Source organism: Hibiscus syriacus, unplaced genomic scaffold, assembly GCF_006381635.1.
Source record: "Hibiscus syriacus cultivar Baekdansim isolate YM2019G1 unplaced genomic scaffold, ASM638163v2 tig00112043_pilon, whole genome shotgun sequence".
Lineage (NCBI taxonomy): Eukaryota > Viridiplantae > Streptophyta > Magnoliopsida > Malvales > Malvaceae > Hibiscus > Hibiscus syriacus.
In genome coordinates, this window is record NW_024063241.1 from 51,265 (window position 1) to 66,178 (window position 14,914).

Sequence of the window (14,914 nt, forward strand, 5' to 3'; positions counted from 1 at the left end):
TTTAATAATTCAATCCAATTAGAAATCTGCATTAAGAACTCAAAATAAACATCTGATTGGATTTAATGCAAGTTATCAATGATTGGAACTTACAAAAGCTTAAACTTAATACATGGAGAAATATCACATAGCCACATCTATGTACAATCTCAAAGAGACCCAAAGATCACCCAATTAAAATTATATTGCCCCGAAACAACCATTTCTATGATATAAAATAGTTTGCATCACAAGCAGGTTCTACTTTTTCTGTTCTATATTACTACAGCTATTGCTTCTCTAAATTTGAAATATTCAATCATTTGAAGTTAATTGTTCTTATCCCACAACAAATCCATCAAATAAGTTGTCAAAATGCCAATTCAGCTAAATATAGACATGGTAGTAAACACATAAATATAGTCAAAATTGTCATCAGATTCATTCATATGGGACCAGTTCTCTAGACATGGTAGTAAACACATAAATATAGTCAAAATTATCATCAGATTCATTCATATGGGACCAGATTAAGAGTATTCAAAGCACTAATGACTAACCATCCATGGTATGGGACAAGAAGAATGAAGAGGATGACCAGTAACACTGTTTAATGCCATGTTGTTGGAGAAACTACTATGTCCATTGAAAAGAGGAAAAAACAACAAAACCAAAAACACATAAATCAATGTCCAAATTGAAGGAAAAAATCAAAAACATCAATGTCGGCCAGGTTGAAAAGAGGCGGCACAACAAGATCAAATCCACCATCATCTTCTTCTTCTTCAACCCCATTAATGGTCTCAACAACCTTCAAATGAGCACTCACATTCAAAGAACCCACAAAGCTCCTCTTTCTACACCAAGTGGAGACCTTGAATGGAGAAGAACCAGGTAAAGTTCTGACCTTTAGGCCATTGTTGTTGGTGTTTGAAGGAATTGAAGGTAGGGGTTTTGAATAGAATATGATTATAGGGAAGGGTCTTAAGCCGTATTCTGACAAAACCCAACTGGCCATTGTTTGCTGCGAGTCCTCAAAGATTGTGAGGGCTAATGCCAAAAAGTTTCAACCTTTAAAAAGGGCATCAGATAAGAACAAAGAGATATACATGGAAAGAAATAAAGCAGATAACGAATAATGTGGTTTTTGAAGTCAGAAGAGGAATTGAACTCTGTGAGCTTTTGTCGCCAATTCGAAGAAGATGATTGTTTTCCTTCACAACAACAAGCTAACTGGGAGAAGAATATGAGAAAGGGTATTTTAGCCCTTAAGCACGGCAATTTTTAACGGATGGATATTAAAATGAAACAAAAACTAAATGTTATGCATAATTTTAAAAGAAAACGAAAGTTTGTGTACTAAAACTGATAATTTAAGTAGTAGTTTACCCTTAAAATTATTGGTCTAGTATGTATTTCAAATGATATTTACACCAACAATATTTCAAACACTACATGATTGTCATAACCAAATTGAATACAATAATCAAGCAAACTTGATTGTTTCATTCCGGTTGTAAGAAACCCTCCATGGCCATCTTCATTGCTTGAACTTAGCAATATTTTGTATCCATTACACCAGGATCAGCACACGAAAACAAAGCAGACCTGAAATAGATTGTTTAACCTGACATCTGACAAGAAAAGAAAATCTCTAGTTTTACCACACACTGGCTACTATAAAACAATCCCATCGTCATAAGCTTTAATCTAGTGAAGGGATCACCTTTTAACACTCCATCGATTCACCTTCAAACACTGATTCATTACTCGAAAGCCATCTGTAATGATTAATAAGTGAGAAGAAGTAAATATAATTTATCAAATAATATATCATAGCATCTTCCAATATAAACAAATATATTTCTATCATCATTATTCTTTTATATCCATTAAATAGAACCTTAGAAGTCGTTCTTCTCATTGTAATTCTTTGGTTTTGCTTTCACAACAGAGTTTAGAGTGAAATGAAGAACCAATTATTGATAAGGATATTTGGAAAATATAAATTTACCTTTTCTCGGAAGAGCTGTTGTATGGTGTGATTAAGGTTGCCTTCCCAAGGCCCTTCATCTAGCGACAAATTTAGTGTAACTTTATGTAACATTGGGGTGTTTGAGTGTCCTCGAGAGAACGTCTTCATCTCTGGGCATTCATACACAAGTACAGTTTGTAAGGATGGAAACCCAAAGTTATAATTCTCTGATGAGCAGAAACTCTCCAGTTTTGGTAGATGTTTAAGTTCCAAAATGTTGAGTTGGGGGAAACTGATTTCGTCGTCGTCGTCATCATCCCCACCTTGTATTACCTCTTCCATTTCATCACATCGATAAATTTCAAGTGTTTTGAGCTGGACAAAGCTTTTAACTGTAGATGAAGTAAACACACACTTCAACTTATCACAATTCCACAAGAACAACTCCTCCAAGACAGGACATGAAATCTGCCAATAAAAATTAAATTAAGATTAGATAGGGAAAAATAAATTAAACCAAGAGTCAAGAATGAGTCTTCATACATCACTGTTTGCCGTCTTGGAATTGAGATTCTGATTCAAATCTTATTTCTGAAATATTTTTATGTTGTATTATCACTGAAACCAATAATTATTTATAGCAACTTTTAATTAATATTCTTATTTGATTAAATATTCAAGTACTAATTTTTGCTTTCATGTAAACACCCAAGATTAAATTATCATATTAATCGTTTTAAATTTTCAAAAATAATAATATTTATAATAAATATTGATCACCATAATTAGATAGATGAGATTTAACTAAGATTGGATATTAATACATACCTTTTCATGGAAGAGATGTTGTGGCTGATCAAGTGAGATGTTACCGCTGCTCTTTCCAGCAACATTTGTACTATTCCAATGAAAAATGTCCAAACCACGACATTGTCGTATATCTAATTTTTTTAGAGAGGTAAATTCAATCGAAATATCAGTTCCACTGCAAAACCTTCTGAGTTTGGGAAGTTTGTCGAGGTTCAAGGAATCAAGTTTAGGAAACAGACTTATGCAGCTGCTAATCCTTTCTTCTTCTCCTAATACTCCTTGTATTGCCTCTTCCATTTCAACACAATCAGAAACTACAAGTTCTTTGAGTTGAACAAAGCTTTTAACCATAGATGAACTAAACACACACTTCAACTTATGGCATCCCATCACTCTCAACGTCTCCAAGGCAGGACATGAAACCTGCAAATGAAAAATAAATTTATTTCTGTATGATCACTGAAATCGATAATTATTTATATCAATTTTTCCTTAATTATCATATTAGTCGTTTTAAATTTTCAAAAATAATAATATTTATAATAAATACCGATCACCATAATTAGATAGAAGAGATTTAACTAAGATTGGATATTAATACATACCTTTTCATGGAAGAGATGTTGTGGCTGATCAAGTGAGATGTTACCACTGCTCTTTCCAACAACATCTGTACTATTCAAATGGAAAGTGCTCAAACCACTACAGTCCCATATACGTAAATACCTTAGAGAGGTAAATTCAATCGAAATATCAGTTCCACTGCAAAACCTTTTGAGCTTGGGAAGTTTATTGAGACCTAAGGAGCCGAGTTTAGGAAACAGACTTATGAAGCTGCTAATCCTTTCTTCTCCTAATACTCCTTGTATTACCTCTTCCAGTTCATCACAAAAAGAAACTTCAAGTTCTTTGAGTTGAACAAAGCTTTTAACCGTAGATGAAATAAATACATACTTCAACTTATGCAATTCCAACACTTTCAAAATCTCCAAGGCAGGACATAAAACCTGCAAATGAAAAATATATTTATTTCTGTATTATCACTGAAAACGATACTTATTTATATCAATTTTTTTAATTAAAATATTAAGTACTATTTTTTACTATCATTGAAATATCCAAGATTCTTTTACGTTATTTAAATATCCAAGATTGGATTTTAATACATACCTTTTCATTAAAGAGATGTTGTGGCTGATCAAGTGAGATGTTACCGCTACTCTTTCCAACAATATTTGTACTATTCAAATGGAAAGTGCTCAAACCACGACAACTCCATATATATAAATACCTTAGCGAGGTAAATTCAATCGAAATATCAGTTCCACTGCAAAACATTCTGAGTTTGGGAAGTTGAACGAGCCGCAAGTAGATGAGCTTAGGAAACAGACTTATGAAGCTGCTAATCCTTTCTTCTCCTAATACTCCTTGTATTACCTCTTGTAGTTCATCACAATAAGTAACATCAAGTTCTTTGAGTTGAACAAAGCTTTTAACCGTAGATGAACTAAACACACACTTCAACTTATGGCATTTCTCCACTCTCAACGTCTCTAAGGCAGGACATGAAACCTGCAAATGAAAAATATATTTATTTCTATATTATCACTGAAAACGATAATTATTTATATCAATTTTCTTTAATTAAAATATGTATTAGTTTTTACTATCATTGAAATATCCAAGATTCTTTTACGTTATTTAAATATTTTTGGCAGCAACAAATTAAGTACATAAATTGTTCAGCTCAATCGTGTGCTACTCATTCTTTCCAACCAATATATCTGAAGCCAATGTTAAGGCAAACATTTAAAACCAAAGCCACAATATATCTGAAGGTTTTAATTTAGAATTATTAAACATACACGTTGATAAGATTGTGAATTAAAATGTAAGTAATAATTACAATAACTTGCTACAAAACATTCAATGTTTGGATGTTTATTATTTGCACACTCTAACCCACACATACAAAACACTAAATTGTATTGACTATTTATAAGATTAATTATTTAATAACAAAGAAAAATTGTATAACAAGAATCTTCTAAATGTTACCATCTTAAATATACTATTGCAACTTAATTATGAGTTACCATATTAAATTGCAACAATTTAAACAACTATTTTATTATATCCACTAATGTAAAATTATTTTATTATATATTCATATGCTATAATTTTATTCATAAATTATTAATCATTTATGATTGTAAATTGTTGTTCGCTCACTTTTGAGTTTTTAAATTGTCTCATTCAAATTATCACTTTAAAAAATTGAACATCTATTAAAAGTCATACTTCTTTTTTACCTTTTTTTCTTAGATTCTCACCAAAAATAAAATTTAAATTTGAAAGATTAAATTATCATATTGATCGTTTTAAATTTTCATATTGATAATAAATACTGATCACCATAATTAGATAGATGAGATTTAACTAAGATTGGATATTAATACATACCTTTTCATGGAAGAGATGTTGTGACTGATCAAGTGAGATGTTACTGCTGCTCTTTCCAACAACATTTGTACTATTCAAATGAAAAGTGCTCAAACCATGACATCTCCATATATATAAATACCTTAGAGAGGTAAATTCAATCGAAATATCAGTTCCACTGCAAAACCTTCCGAGTTTGGGAAGATATTTGAGCTCCAAGGAGTCGAGCTTAGGAAACAGACTTATGCAGCTGCTAATCCTTTCTTCTTCTCCTAATATTCCTTGTATCACCTCTTCCAGTTCATCACAATAAAAAACTTCAAGTGTTTTGAGTTGAACAAAGCTTTTAACCATAGATGAAATAAATACATACTTCAACTTATGGCATTCCTTCACTCTCATCGTCTCCAAGGCAGGACATGAAACCTGCAAAGAAAAATATATTTATTTCTGTACTATCACTGAAATCGATAATTATTTATATCAATTTTTTCTTTAATTAAAATATTAAGTACTAGTTTTTGCTATCATTGAAATATACAAAATTCTTTTACGTTATTTAAATATTTTTGACAGCAACAAATTAAGTACATAAATTGTTCAGCTCAATCGTGTGCTACTCATTCTTTCCAACCAATATATCTGAAGCCAATGCTAAGGCAAACATTTAAAACCAAAGCCACAATATATCTGAAGGTTTTAATTTAGAATTATGAAACATACATGTTGATAAGATTGTGAATTAACAATTACAATAACTTGCTACAAAACATTCAATGTTTGGATGTTTATTATTTGCACACTCTAACCCACACATCCAAAACACTAAATTGTATTGACTATTTATAAGATTAATTATTTAATAACAAAGAAAATTTGTATAACAAGAATCTTCTAAATGTTACCATCTTAAATATACTATTGCACCTTAATTATGAGTTACCATCTTAAATAATATACTATTGCAACAATTTAAACAACTATTTTAAAATTTAATGTTTAATAGTCGTTGTATCCACTAATGTAAAATTATTTTATTATATATTCATTTGCTATAATTTTATTTCTAAATTATTAATCATTTATAATTGTAAATTGTTGTTCGCTCATTCAAATTATCACTTTAAAAAACTCAACATCTATTAAAAGTTATAGTTCTTTTTTACATTTTTTTCTTAGACTCTCACTAAAAATAAAATTTAAATTTGAAAGATTAAATTGTCATATTAATCGTTTTAAATTTTCAAAAATAATAATATTTATAATAAATACTTATCACCATAATTAGATAGATGAGATTTAACTAAGATTGGATATTAATACATACCTTTTCATCGAAGAGATGTTGTGGCTGATCAAGTGAGATGTTACCGCTGCTCTTTCCAACAACATTTGTACTATTCAAATGAAAAGTGCTCAAACCACGACATCCCCTTATACGTAAATACCTTAGAGAGGTAAATTCAATCGAAATATCAGTTCCACTACAAAACCTTCTGAGTTTGGGAAGGTCGACGAGATCCAAGGAGTCGAGTTTAGGAAACAGACTTATGCAGCTACTAATCCTTTCTTCTCCTCCTAATATTCCTTGTATCACCTCTTCCATTTCATCGCAATCAGAAACTACAAGATCTTCGAGTTGAACAAAGCTTTTAACAATAGATGAAGTAAACACACTCTTCAACTTATGGCACCCCTCCACTTTCAACGTCTCCAAGGCAGGACATGAAACCTGCAAATGAAAATATATTTATTTCTGTATTATCACTGAAAGCGATAATTATTTATATCAATTTTTCTTTAATTAAAATATTAAGTACTAGTTTTTGCTATCATTGAAATATCCAAGATTCTTTTACGTTATTTAAATATTTTTGGCAGCAACAAATTAAGTACATAAATTGTTCAGCTCAGTTGTGTGCAACTCATTCTTTCCAACCAATATATCTGAAGCCAATGTTAAGGCAAACATTTAAAACCAAAGCCACGATTCTCATGTAAATTGTAAAAAACCCAGAAATTATGAGTATAATGAATACCTTTGGGTTGAAGAGCGGAATGGGTTTAGATTCTGTATTATTATGGTTGGATGAAGAGGAAGCTGTTGTCACCTGGGGATAAAAGCTTTTGAAATTTGGCAAATTGATCAGTTGCAAAGATTTTAAGCAACAAAACTCTAGGGTGTCATTCTCGTCATTGTCTTCCTTCCGTTCCCCTGCAACAATCTCTGTGATGTTCTCGCAATCATCTACAGTTATTTGTTGCAGTTGGTTGAAATTTCTGGCTATGGAGAACGGAAACAGGTTCTTCAGTCTATCACAACTGTGAATTGTTACGGTTGTTAGGTGGCTAAGTGACTCTGTTTTGATGAATTTACCATGGCATATCTTATCCAGATTACACAGACCATAGAGAACCATTGTCTCTAAAGCAGGGAATACTTTACGCGGAGCCAATCTCATGGACATGGAGTTAATGATCCAATTAATCTCCGAGGACCCTTGCTCTCTAATAGTAAGATACTTGAGATGCGGAAAACCGTCCGTATCTAATAACTCAAAAGACATATCCTTGGCACCTTTCAATCCCTCTATGCGTAACTCTTCAGCATGTTTTATCAACATTTCCATCCCTTTATCTAAGCCGTCGCCAATGTCTAACTCAAGTTGCAACGCTTTTGAAGCTTTACTCTTAGTAATGAAAATGGAACGCTCATGAAATTCTCCTATAACAATCTTGTATCTTTCCAACTTTCTCAAGAACAAGTCTTCTTTTGGCATAATTCTGGCATCCGGAATGGATACATCCAATGCTGACAAAGAAGATAAGTTATTCAACTCTTCAAGTCGAGCATTACCTCCAACATTCCATTCACGAAAGCTATTGCCAGCACGTAGCTCTTCTAATCTATACAATTTTGCTAGGACATTTTCTGGGATGACTTCAAGTTTAGAACATTCACTCAAATCTAATAACTTTAGTTGGGTCAATTGTGCAATCTCTATTGGCAATTCCGTAATGGTGGAACCTTGAAAGCTGAGCATATCTAATTTCTTCAGCTTCTCTACGATGGCTATCTCAGACAACTCGCATTCACATAAACGCAAAGTTTGAAGGTTCGTTAATGAACGAAAAGATGAAGGCAGAGAATATGGAAAACTCATACCAGTTACGCTTAACACCTTCAGCTTATACATATCTTTGAAAAAAGTTTCCGAGACTCTGAAAGATGGATCTTTATTCAGCAACATGAGTAACTCCAAATTCGAACAGTCCACATCAGAAAGGTCAGCCATGTTGCTGTGTGGCAACGAGATAGCTGTGCAACCATTGAGATTCCCCTTCTTCAACAATTCCTTCAGATGATTTGCATCCCTTATGACCCACATTCCCTTGTTTTTTGATGCAATTGAAATGGAAACATCGCGTATAAGATCATGCATTTTCACCCATTCGTAACCTTTTCCCTCAAGTAGTAAGCTAGAATCTTTGAGCTTATGAACTAGTGCATCTATCCTTTTTCTTGCTTCTTCCATCGTGTAGATGCCTTCCAAAAGATCTAGACCAAAGCTATATTGCAGCAAATCAAAGACAGGGATATCAAAACTCTGAGGATGCAGGCCGCATATCAGGAACAAAGATTGTGCTTCCTCATTTCTCAGCCATTTGTAACTCAACTCGATGGTAGAATATACATTTTTTTGCATCCCCTCTATGTTTGATGGATTTGACCGTCGTAGCTGCAGCAAGGCATCATCCCAAGACGTGAGATCCTTACCTTTCAAAGCATTTGCAATTGCTAAGATAGCGACAGGCAACCCTTCACATTTTTTCACCAATTCATTCGCTCTGCATTCATAATCACCAGATATGTCACCCACTGTTTTTGCAAAAAGAATCATCGATTCTTCTTGTGATAAAATTTCAACTTTGAAACTCTTCTCAGCACGCATGATGCAAAGCACGTCAAATCTTCTGGAAGTCAACAGTATTTTGCATCCTGCGATGGAAGATCCTTTAGCAGCTTGATCCTCAAACGAGATACCAACCTCTTCGAGGTCAAGTTTCTGCCATAGGTCATCCAAAACTATGAGGATCCTTTTGTTGGTCTTCAACCGCTCGCGTAGCTCCATTGCTCTTCCGCTAACAGTCTCCTTCTCATAATGCAGGCCTAACATGTCACCAATTTCTCCTTGAATTTTTCTTATGTCTGGATTATGAGTGACAGTGGTCATTGCAAATTCGTCGAACAAGTGCTCCTCCTTTACTCTGGCAGCAACTTCTTCTTTGGCAAGCGTGGTCTTGCCTACGCCAGCCATCCCGTATATTCCAACAATTCGAACACTTGATTCCTTTAAGGCCTCCATAATCCCCTTCAAGGTTGTTGTTCTCGATTCAAAGGCCTTGTAACCTTTGGTCACTATCCCCTCTATAGGAGGAGAATACGAAACTTTGTCGAATTTCCCTTGTTCCAGGAGTTCACTGATAGCATGCGCCTCGTCCACCGCTTTCTTGCTGACTAGGTAGCGAGACTTGACATTCGGACACAGAGCAAAGAAACATTTCTTCTTTTGCTTTCTCCTCATCTTCCTTCAATTTCTCCTCAACGTTTTCAGTCAACTTATTATTAACGTTGGCCAACCATTTATGGACATCCGCTTCAATCTTCTCTGCATTCCTTATGGCCCGATCGACAGAATGCTGCACTCTTTCTCGAGCATCTTCCAGCTTTCCAACTTGCTCCTTCAGATCCTGGACATTGCTGTCAACATATATTATGTACCCAATCCCACGTTTGATGACACCAAACGTGTATTCGGCAACTGTACTGGAAGCACTGCTTACAATAGATTCCATTTTTTCTTCTTCTTTAAGCTTAGATGAGAAAGACAACTATGGAATAAGCCAAATGACAAAACACCTTTAAAAATATACCTTTAAAAATATACCTTTCTAATACTTCAAATACCTTAAATAGACAATTGACAAATCAAAATATACCTTTAAAAATCCAAATATTAATCAATCTAATCAAATCCCTTGAAAACTCATTTTACCAATTTATAATTAATTCACCAATCTCTTAGTTTCTATTCATCTTTAAGTTTCTATACCACCCAAGAACTAAAACCCAACTCAAAAATGCAAGAAACAAACAACTTTAAAATCTCTTACCTTAGCAATGGTTTTCACGGTAGAAAGGAAGGATAAGATGAAGACACTCTCTAGACTTTTCTTTTCCCTTATCTCTAGTTCCTCACATGCTTAAATACCTTAAAAAAGAATTTTAAATTCATTTCCTACTAAAAGACCATTATACCCTTCATCATTTGATAATAAGTCCAGACAAAAATTTCATTATATATAAATTTTTATTCCCCAGCTACTTTCATTATATATATATGATTATTTTTATTCTCTTTATCATCGTAATTAATTACTGTAATTATAATATAAATTCATAGTTTAAATAGAGATCGATGTTTGCTTACTATATGTAGAAAGGACAGTGTTGATGAGTAGGGGTGTAAACGAGCCGAGTCGAGTTCGAGTATTGTCAAACTTGAGTCGAACTCGAAAACTTTATATGTAAGCTCGACTCGACTCGAAAACTCACGAGTTTAAAATTTTCAAGCTCGACTCGTAGTCGAAAAAAAATATTAAAACTCGACTCGAACTCGAAAAGACTCAAACTCAAAAAATTTTAAGAGCTCGATTCAAGCTCGAGACTCGAGCTCGGTTCAAGCTTGATTCAAGTTTGATTCAAGCTCAACAGATTTAACTTTCATTTGTTGAAACCCATCCCCTTTTATAGATTCGACTTTACCCTTTATTCTCCAAAAATCATCGATGTGGGATATAACTCACATGATCAAAGTTCAACGCTTTAGAGCATCTTAAGTCTAGGGGGATTTTAGAACAGGGGAATCTCGGCGTGTGAGATGTGTGATGGGGCGGCGCCAAATTTCAGGAGCAAGTTTGAGATATTAAATAATTAAAAATCATGTCTTGTTGCATGTGCTTTGCTTCTTCTTTTTTCTACCAACGTGAAAGAAAAGCGTGTCCGCCATTAAATCTGCCGATTCTCCTCGATCAACCTCTTAGACCCGTCGACACGTGAAAATCTGACTATAGGTATTAATATAATAAAACCCCGGGGTACCCTTTGTTCACACGTAACTAGGGTTCAAAAAGTCACTTTCGGTATTCTTTTTAGAAAGGCAATAAATAAAAACATTGTCAATTAATGTCTGCATTGGATACACGTGTATTATGGGACTTGAGGAGCCCTTTGTTTATTTTGGTTGGTCGTCCACTCTGACAATCGCGTTTGGCGGAGTTTCAGGCCTATTTGCCTTTGACCTTAGTGTAAAATTAATTTGATTTTAATTACTTACTATATATTTCTTGAGGTCTCTTTATATATATGAATTATAATTCTAATCTTAAGGAAGAGGAATAAGACTCTTAAAAAAATGAAAGTATGTAAATCTAAAATTCGTGATCTATAAAAATAAATAAATAAATATAAACAATTTGATCAATCAATCAAATGTATTTATTTAAAAATAGACAATTTTAAGAAAAAAATATTATAAAAATATTTGAACTACGACAACTGACATAATCATCTTATTCTCGTCACCAAGTCTAATTTTTAATCTCATCATATTATTTAAAAAGAATACTTAATTATCAAAATTTTAAAATATGTTTTATAAATGACCCGAATCCTGTGTTTTAGAAATGGAGTATTAGCATTTTAGAACCTGTTATATTTGTAATCTTCTGATTTCGTCATTAAGCAATGTTTACCTTCTTATGATTTGGGTTGTTAATTTTTTTTTTATTTTATGTTTTGATCACCATTTGTTTTGATAATGGACCTATTGATTGATTTGACCAATTGTGATTTATTAGTTTATTTACATATAAACCCTTGTTAATTTCATTAATTTCATTTTGCATAATTTGTATGTTATCTTCATGTGCATAACTTAACCAGTATCACATAATTGGGTTAAGGGTTTAGGGTTTAGGGTTTAGGGCTTATAGTTTAGGTTTAGGATTTAGGGTTTATAGTTTATAATCTAGGGTGTAATCTAACATGTGCTTAATTAAATGGGATTTTATTTTTCTTTTAGTGCTCTATCACATAATCAGATCAAGGGTTCAGATTTATGGCTTAGGGTTTGGATTTATGGTTTAGGGTTTGGATTTATGGTTTAGGGTTTATGATTTATAGTGTAGGGTTTATAGTTTAGAGTTTTAGGGTTTATGGTGTAATCTAACATGTGTTTAATTAAATGGACTTTTATTTTTCTTTTAGTAATATACAATGTAACAATTGGACTTGGGTTGCTTAATTAAAAAAATTAAAAATTGAGGGTAGTTGTATTATAGATATATTTTTAAAATTTTATAATTATTAATAATGTATTTTTAATAAATTTTTTATAATGTAATTTTAAAAAATCTAAAATTATAATATAACATTTTTTCGAGCTGCTCACGAACTTTTCGAGTTGAATATCGAGTAGCTCGTTTCGGCTCGTTAAGAACTCGAGTCGAGTTCGAGCTCGAGTCGAGTCCATTCGATCCGAATATTTATCGAGCCTTGATCGAGTCGATCTCGAGTAGCTTACTATCTGTCTCGTCTCATTTACAACCGTATTGATGAGGGCCGGGCAGTTCACTGTTTCATGCCAAATAAAATAAAAACAGCGCGGAAAGAAATGTGGGGAATCTTTTCAGGCAAGAAAATGAGGTTTTGTACATTAGTTGCTGGAAATTTTCAGAAACATGACAGATAGGGTTATATTTATTTGGTTCGATTTGATTTTTCAATAAAATATGAATTAATTTATATTTTGTAGGGTTTTAAAATTTAGAATCGAATGACATAAAAATCACGGTTTTTGGTTCGGATAGGTTTAATTTGATTACGTGGTTTTTCAATGTTCACTATTTTTTTTAAACTCAACATCTAAAGAAAATAAACTTGAAGCTTAAAACGAGTGTAAGTAACAAATTTAAATTCATAAAAAATTATTTGTTTTGGATAATTATTTTCTTTTATTATTTTAATTCGATTTGATCTGAAACAAATAGTTCTCATATAAAAAACCGAAACTAAAATCGAATCAAATTATATAATATATTTACATCGAACTAAAATCAAACCGTAAAGTGAAAAACTTAAATCGAATTAAATTATATACTTTAGTTCAGATAAATTATTTAATTTTCTCGATTTTATTGTTCAATTATAATGAGAGATAATATATTTATATATTCATAAATACTTACATTTTTACATTTTTTACATTTTAGTGTCTCCACTCTCAATATTATTAAGTAGGATTCATAGGACGAACAACATATTTAAGTAGTTAAGAGAATCGTTGTTATTCTCAGAAGTCATGAGTTTAAACACCAACAATTGTAAGGGTGATTGGGCGTTTATTGTCAATTGATTGAGGGTATTTAGAATTAATGATACATTGTAATCACCTTAGCTTGATTAAAAAAATTAAGTAGGATTCATAACGAGTCTGATTAAATCATTTTTTTATTAGTCATATTAGATTTAATAAATATATTTTATTTAATAAAAAATATATTTTATTTATCTGAATTTGATTTAATTTGAGTTTAATTTTTTTCTATCTAATTCAAAATTAAATTATGATTTTGAGATAAAAATTTACAGTCAATTCTATTGTATTTGTTATAAATATATAAAAAAATATTTTTATTTGATAAAATAGGGACTTAATTAAAAATATTATAGAGATATTATATCAATTATCCTTAATTATAATAAAAGTTATACTATTCATCTCGATTCAAATAAAAAAATTTAACACTAAAATCAAACTCAATTTCATCTTATTCTTTAATAAATTTGATCTATCTGAAATCAATTTTCTCAAGAAAAAAAGTTGCCATCCTATTCCTAAGTTCTAATAATTTAATTTGAATTCTAATAATTATTTTATTTTATTTTATTGTTGATATTCAAAAGCTATAATTATTTTTAATAATATTAATTTTAAAGTTTATTTTTTATTACAATCATTATATCATTAAACCCATTACTTATTTCTAATAGAATTATAAAAAATAAATTTTAATTTTTAAAAATATATATTTATATTTTATAGTTTTTAATAGTTAAACAAGATTTATTTCTTATGAAAATTGAATAGATAGATTCCATTGAACGTGACATCAACGTAGCCGGCTCTCATATGCAGCCAAGAAAAATGGGTTGGCACGTGCATCTTGTGGGGGCCCAATCATCAGATGGCTCAGAAATAATTTGATCTTCCCAAGGGTGAAGTCAACTTTATCAAATTTTGATCCCATCTAATTTCATATTTTCCTTCAAAAAAGAATTCACTTGGACTTTTTTTTTTTTGGTTTTTCTGCCTTGACAATTTTAAAATGAGATTTAAATTCGATGAATTTTTATTTGATTTAATCTTATTAGGTCAAGTTTTTTTTTAAAAAAATTAGATTTAATTTAAGTCGGATTCATATTTAGGGTAAAAAATACTTGACTTGACTTGAAAAATAATGTAATTATATCTTATATATTTAAGGATAATTACAATAATACATTCTCTATAATTTTTTCAGTTACATATTTATTTTATCGAATAAAATCAATATATTTTATAAATATATTTATTCCGGGTTGAA

At 31.4% G+C, this 14,914-nt stretch overlaps 1 protein-coding gene across 1 annotated transcript in view; it reads right to left on the reverse strand.

The window, feature by feature from the left end:
- The window catches only part of LOC120174218, a 48,747-nt gene extending 38,311 nt beyond the window's left edge, over window positions 1–10,436 (reverse strand). Inside the window, exons 1-7 of the mRNA XM_039181145.1 lie at window positions 10,382–10,436; window positions 7,246–10,099; window positions 6,534–6,938; window positions 5,228–5,632; window positions 3,935–4,336; window positions 3,370–3,771; window positions 2,783–3,187 (exon numbers count right to left, since the gene is read on the reverse strand). Of these exons, the coding sequence (XP_039037076.1) occupies window positions 2,783–3,187; window positions 3,370–3,771; window positions 3,935–4,336; window positions 5,228–5,632; window positions 6,534–6,938; window positions 7,246–9,792 (4,566 nt within the window). The 5' untranslated portion in view covers window positions 9,793–10,099; window positions 10,382–10,436. The remainder of the gene's footprint in view (window positions 1–2,782; window positions 3,188–3,369; window positions 3,772–3,934; window positions 4,337–5,227; window positions 5,633–6,533; window positions 6,939–7,245; window positions 10,100–10,381) is intronic.
- Between the last annotated feature and the right edge of the window lie 4,478 nt (window positions 10,437–14,914).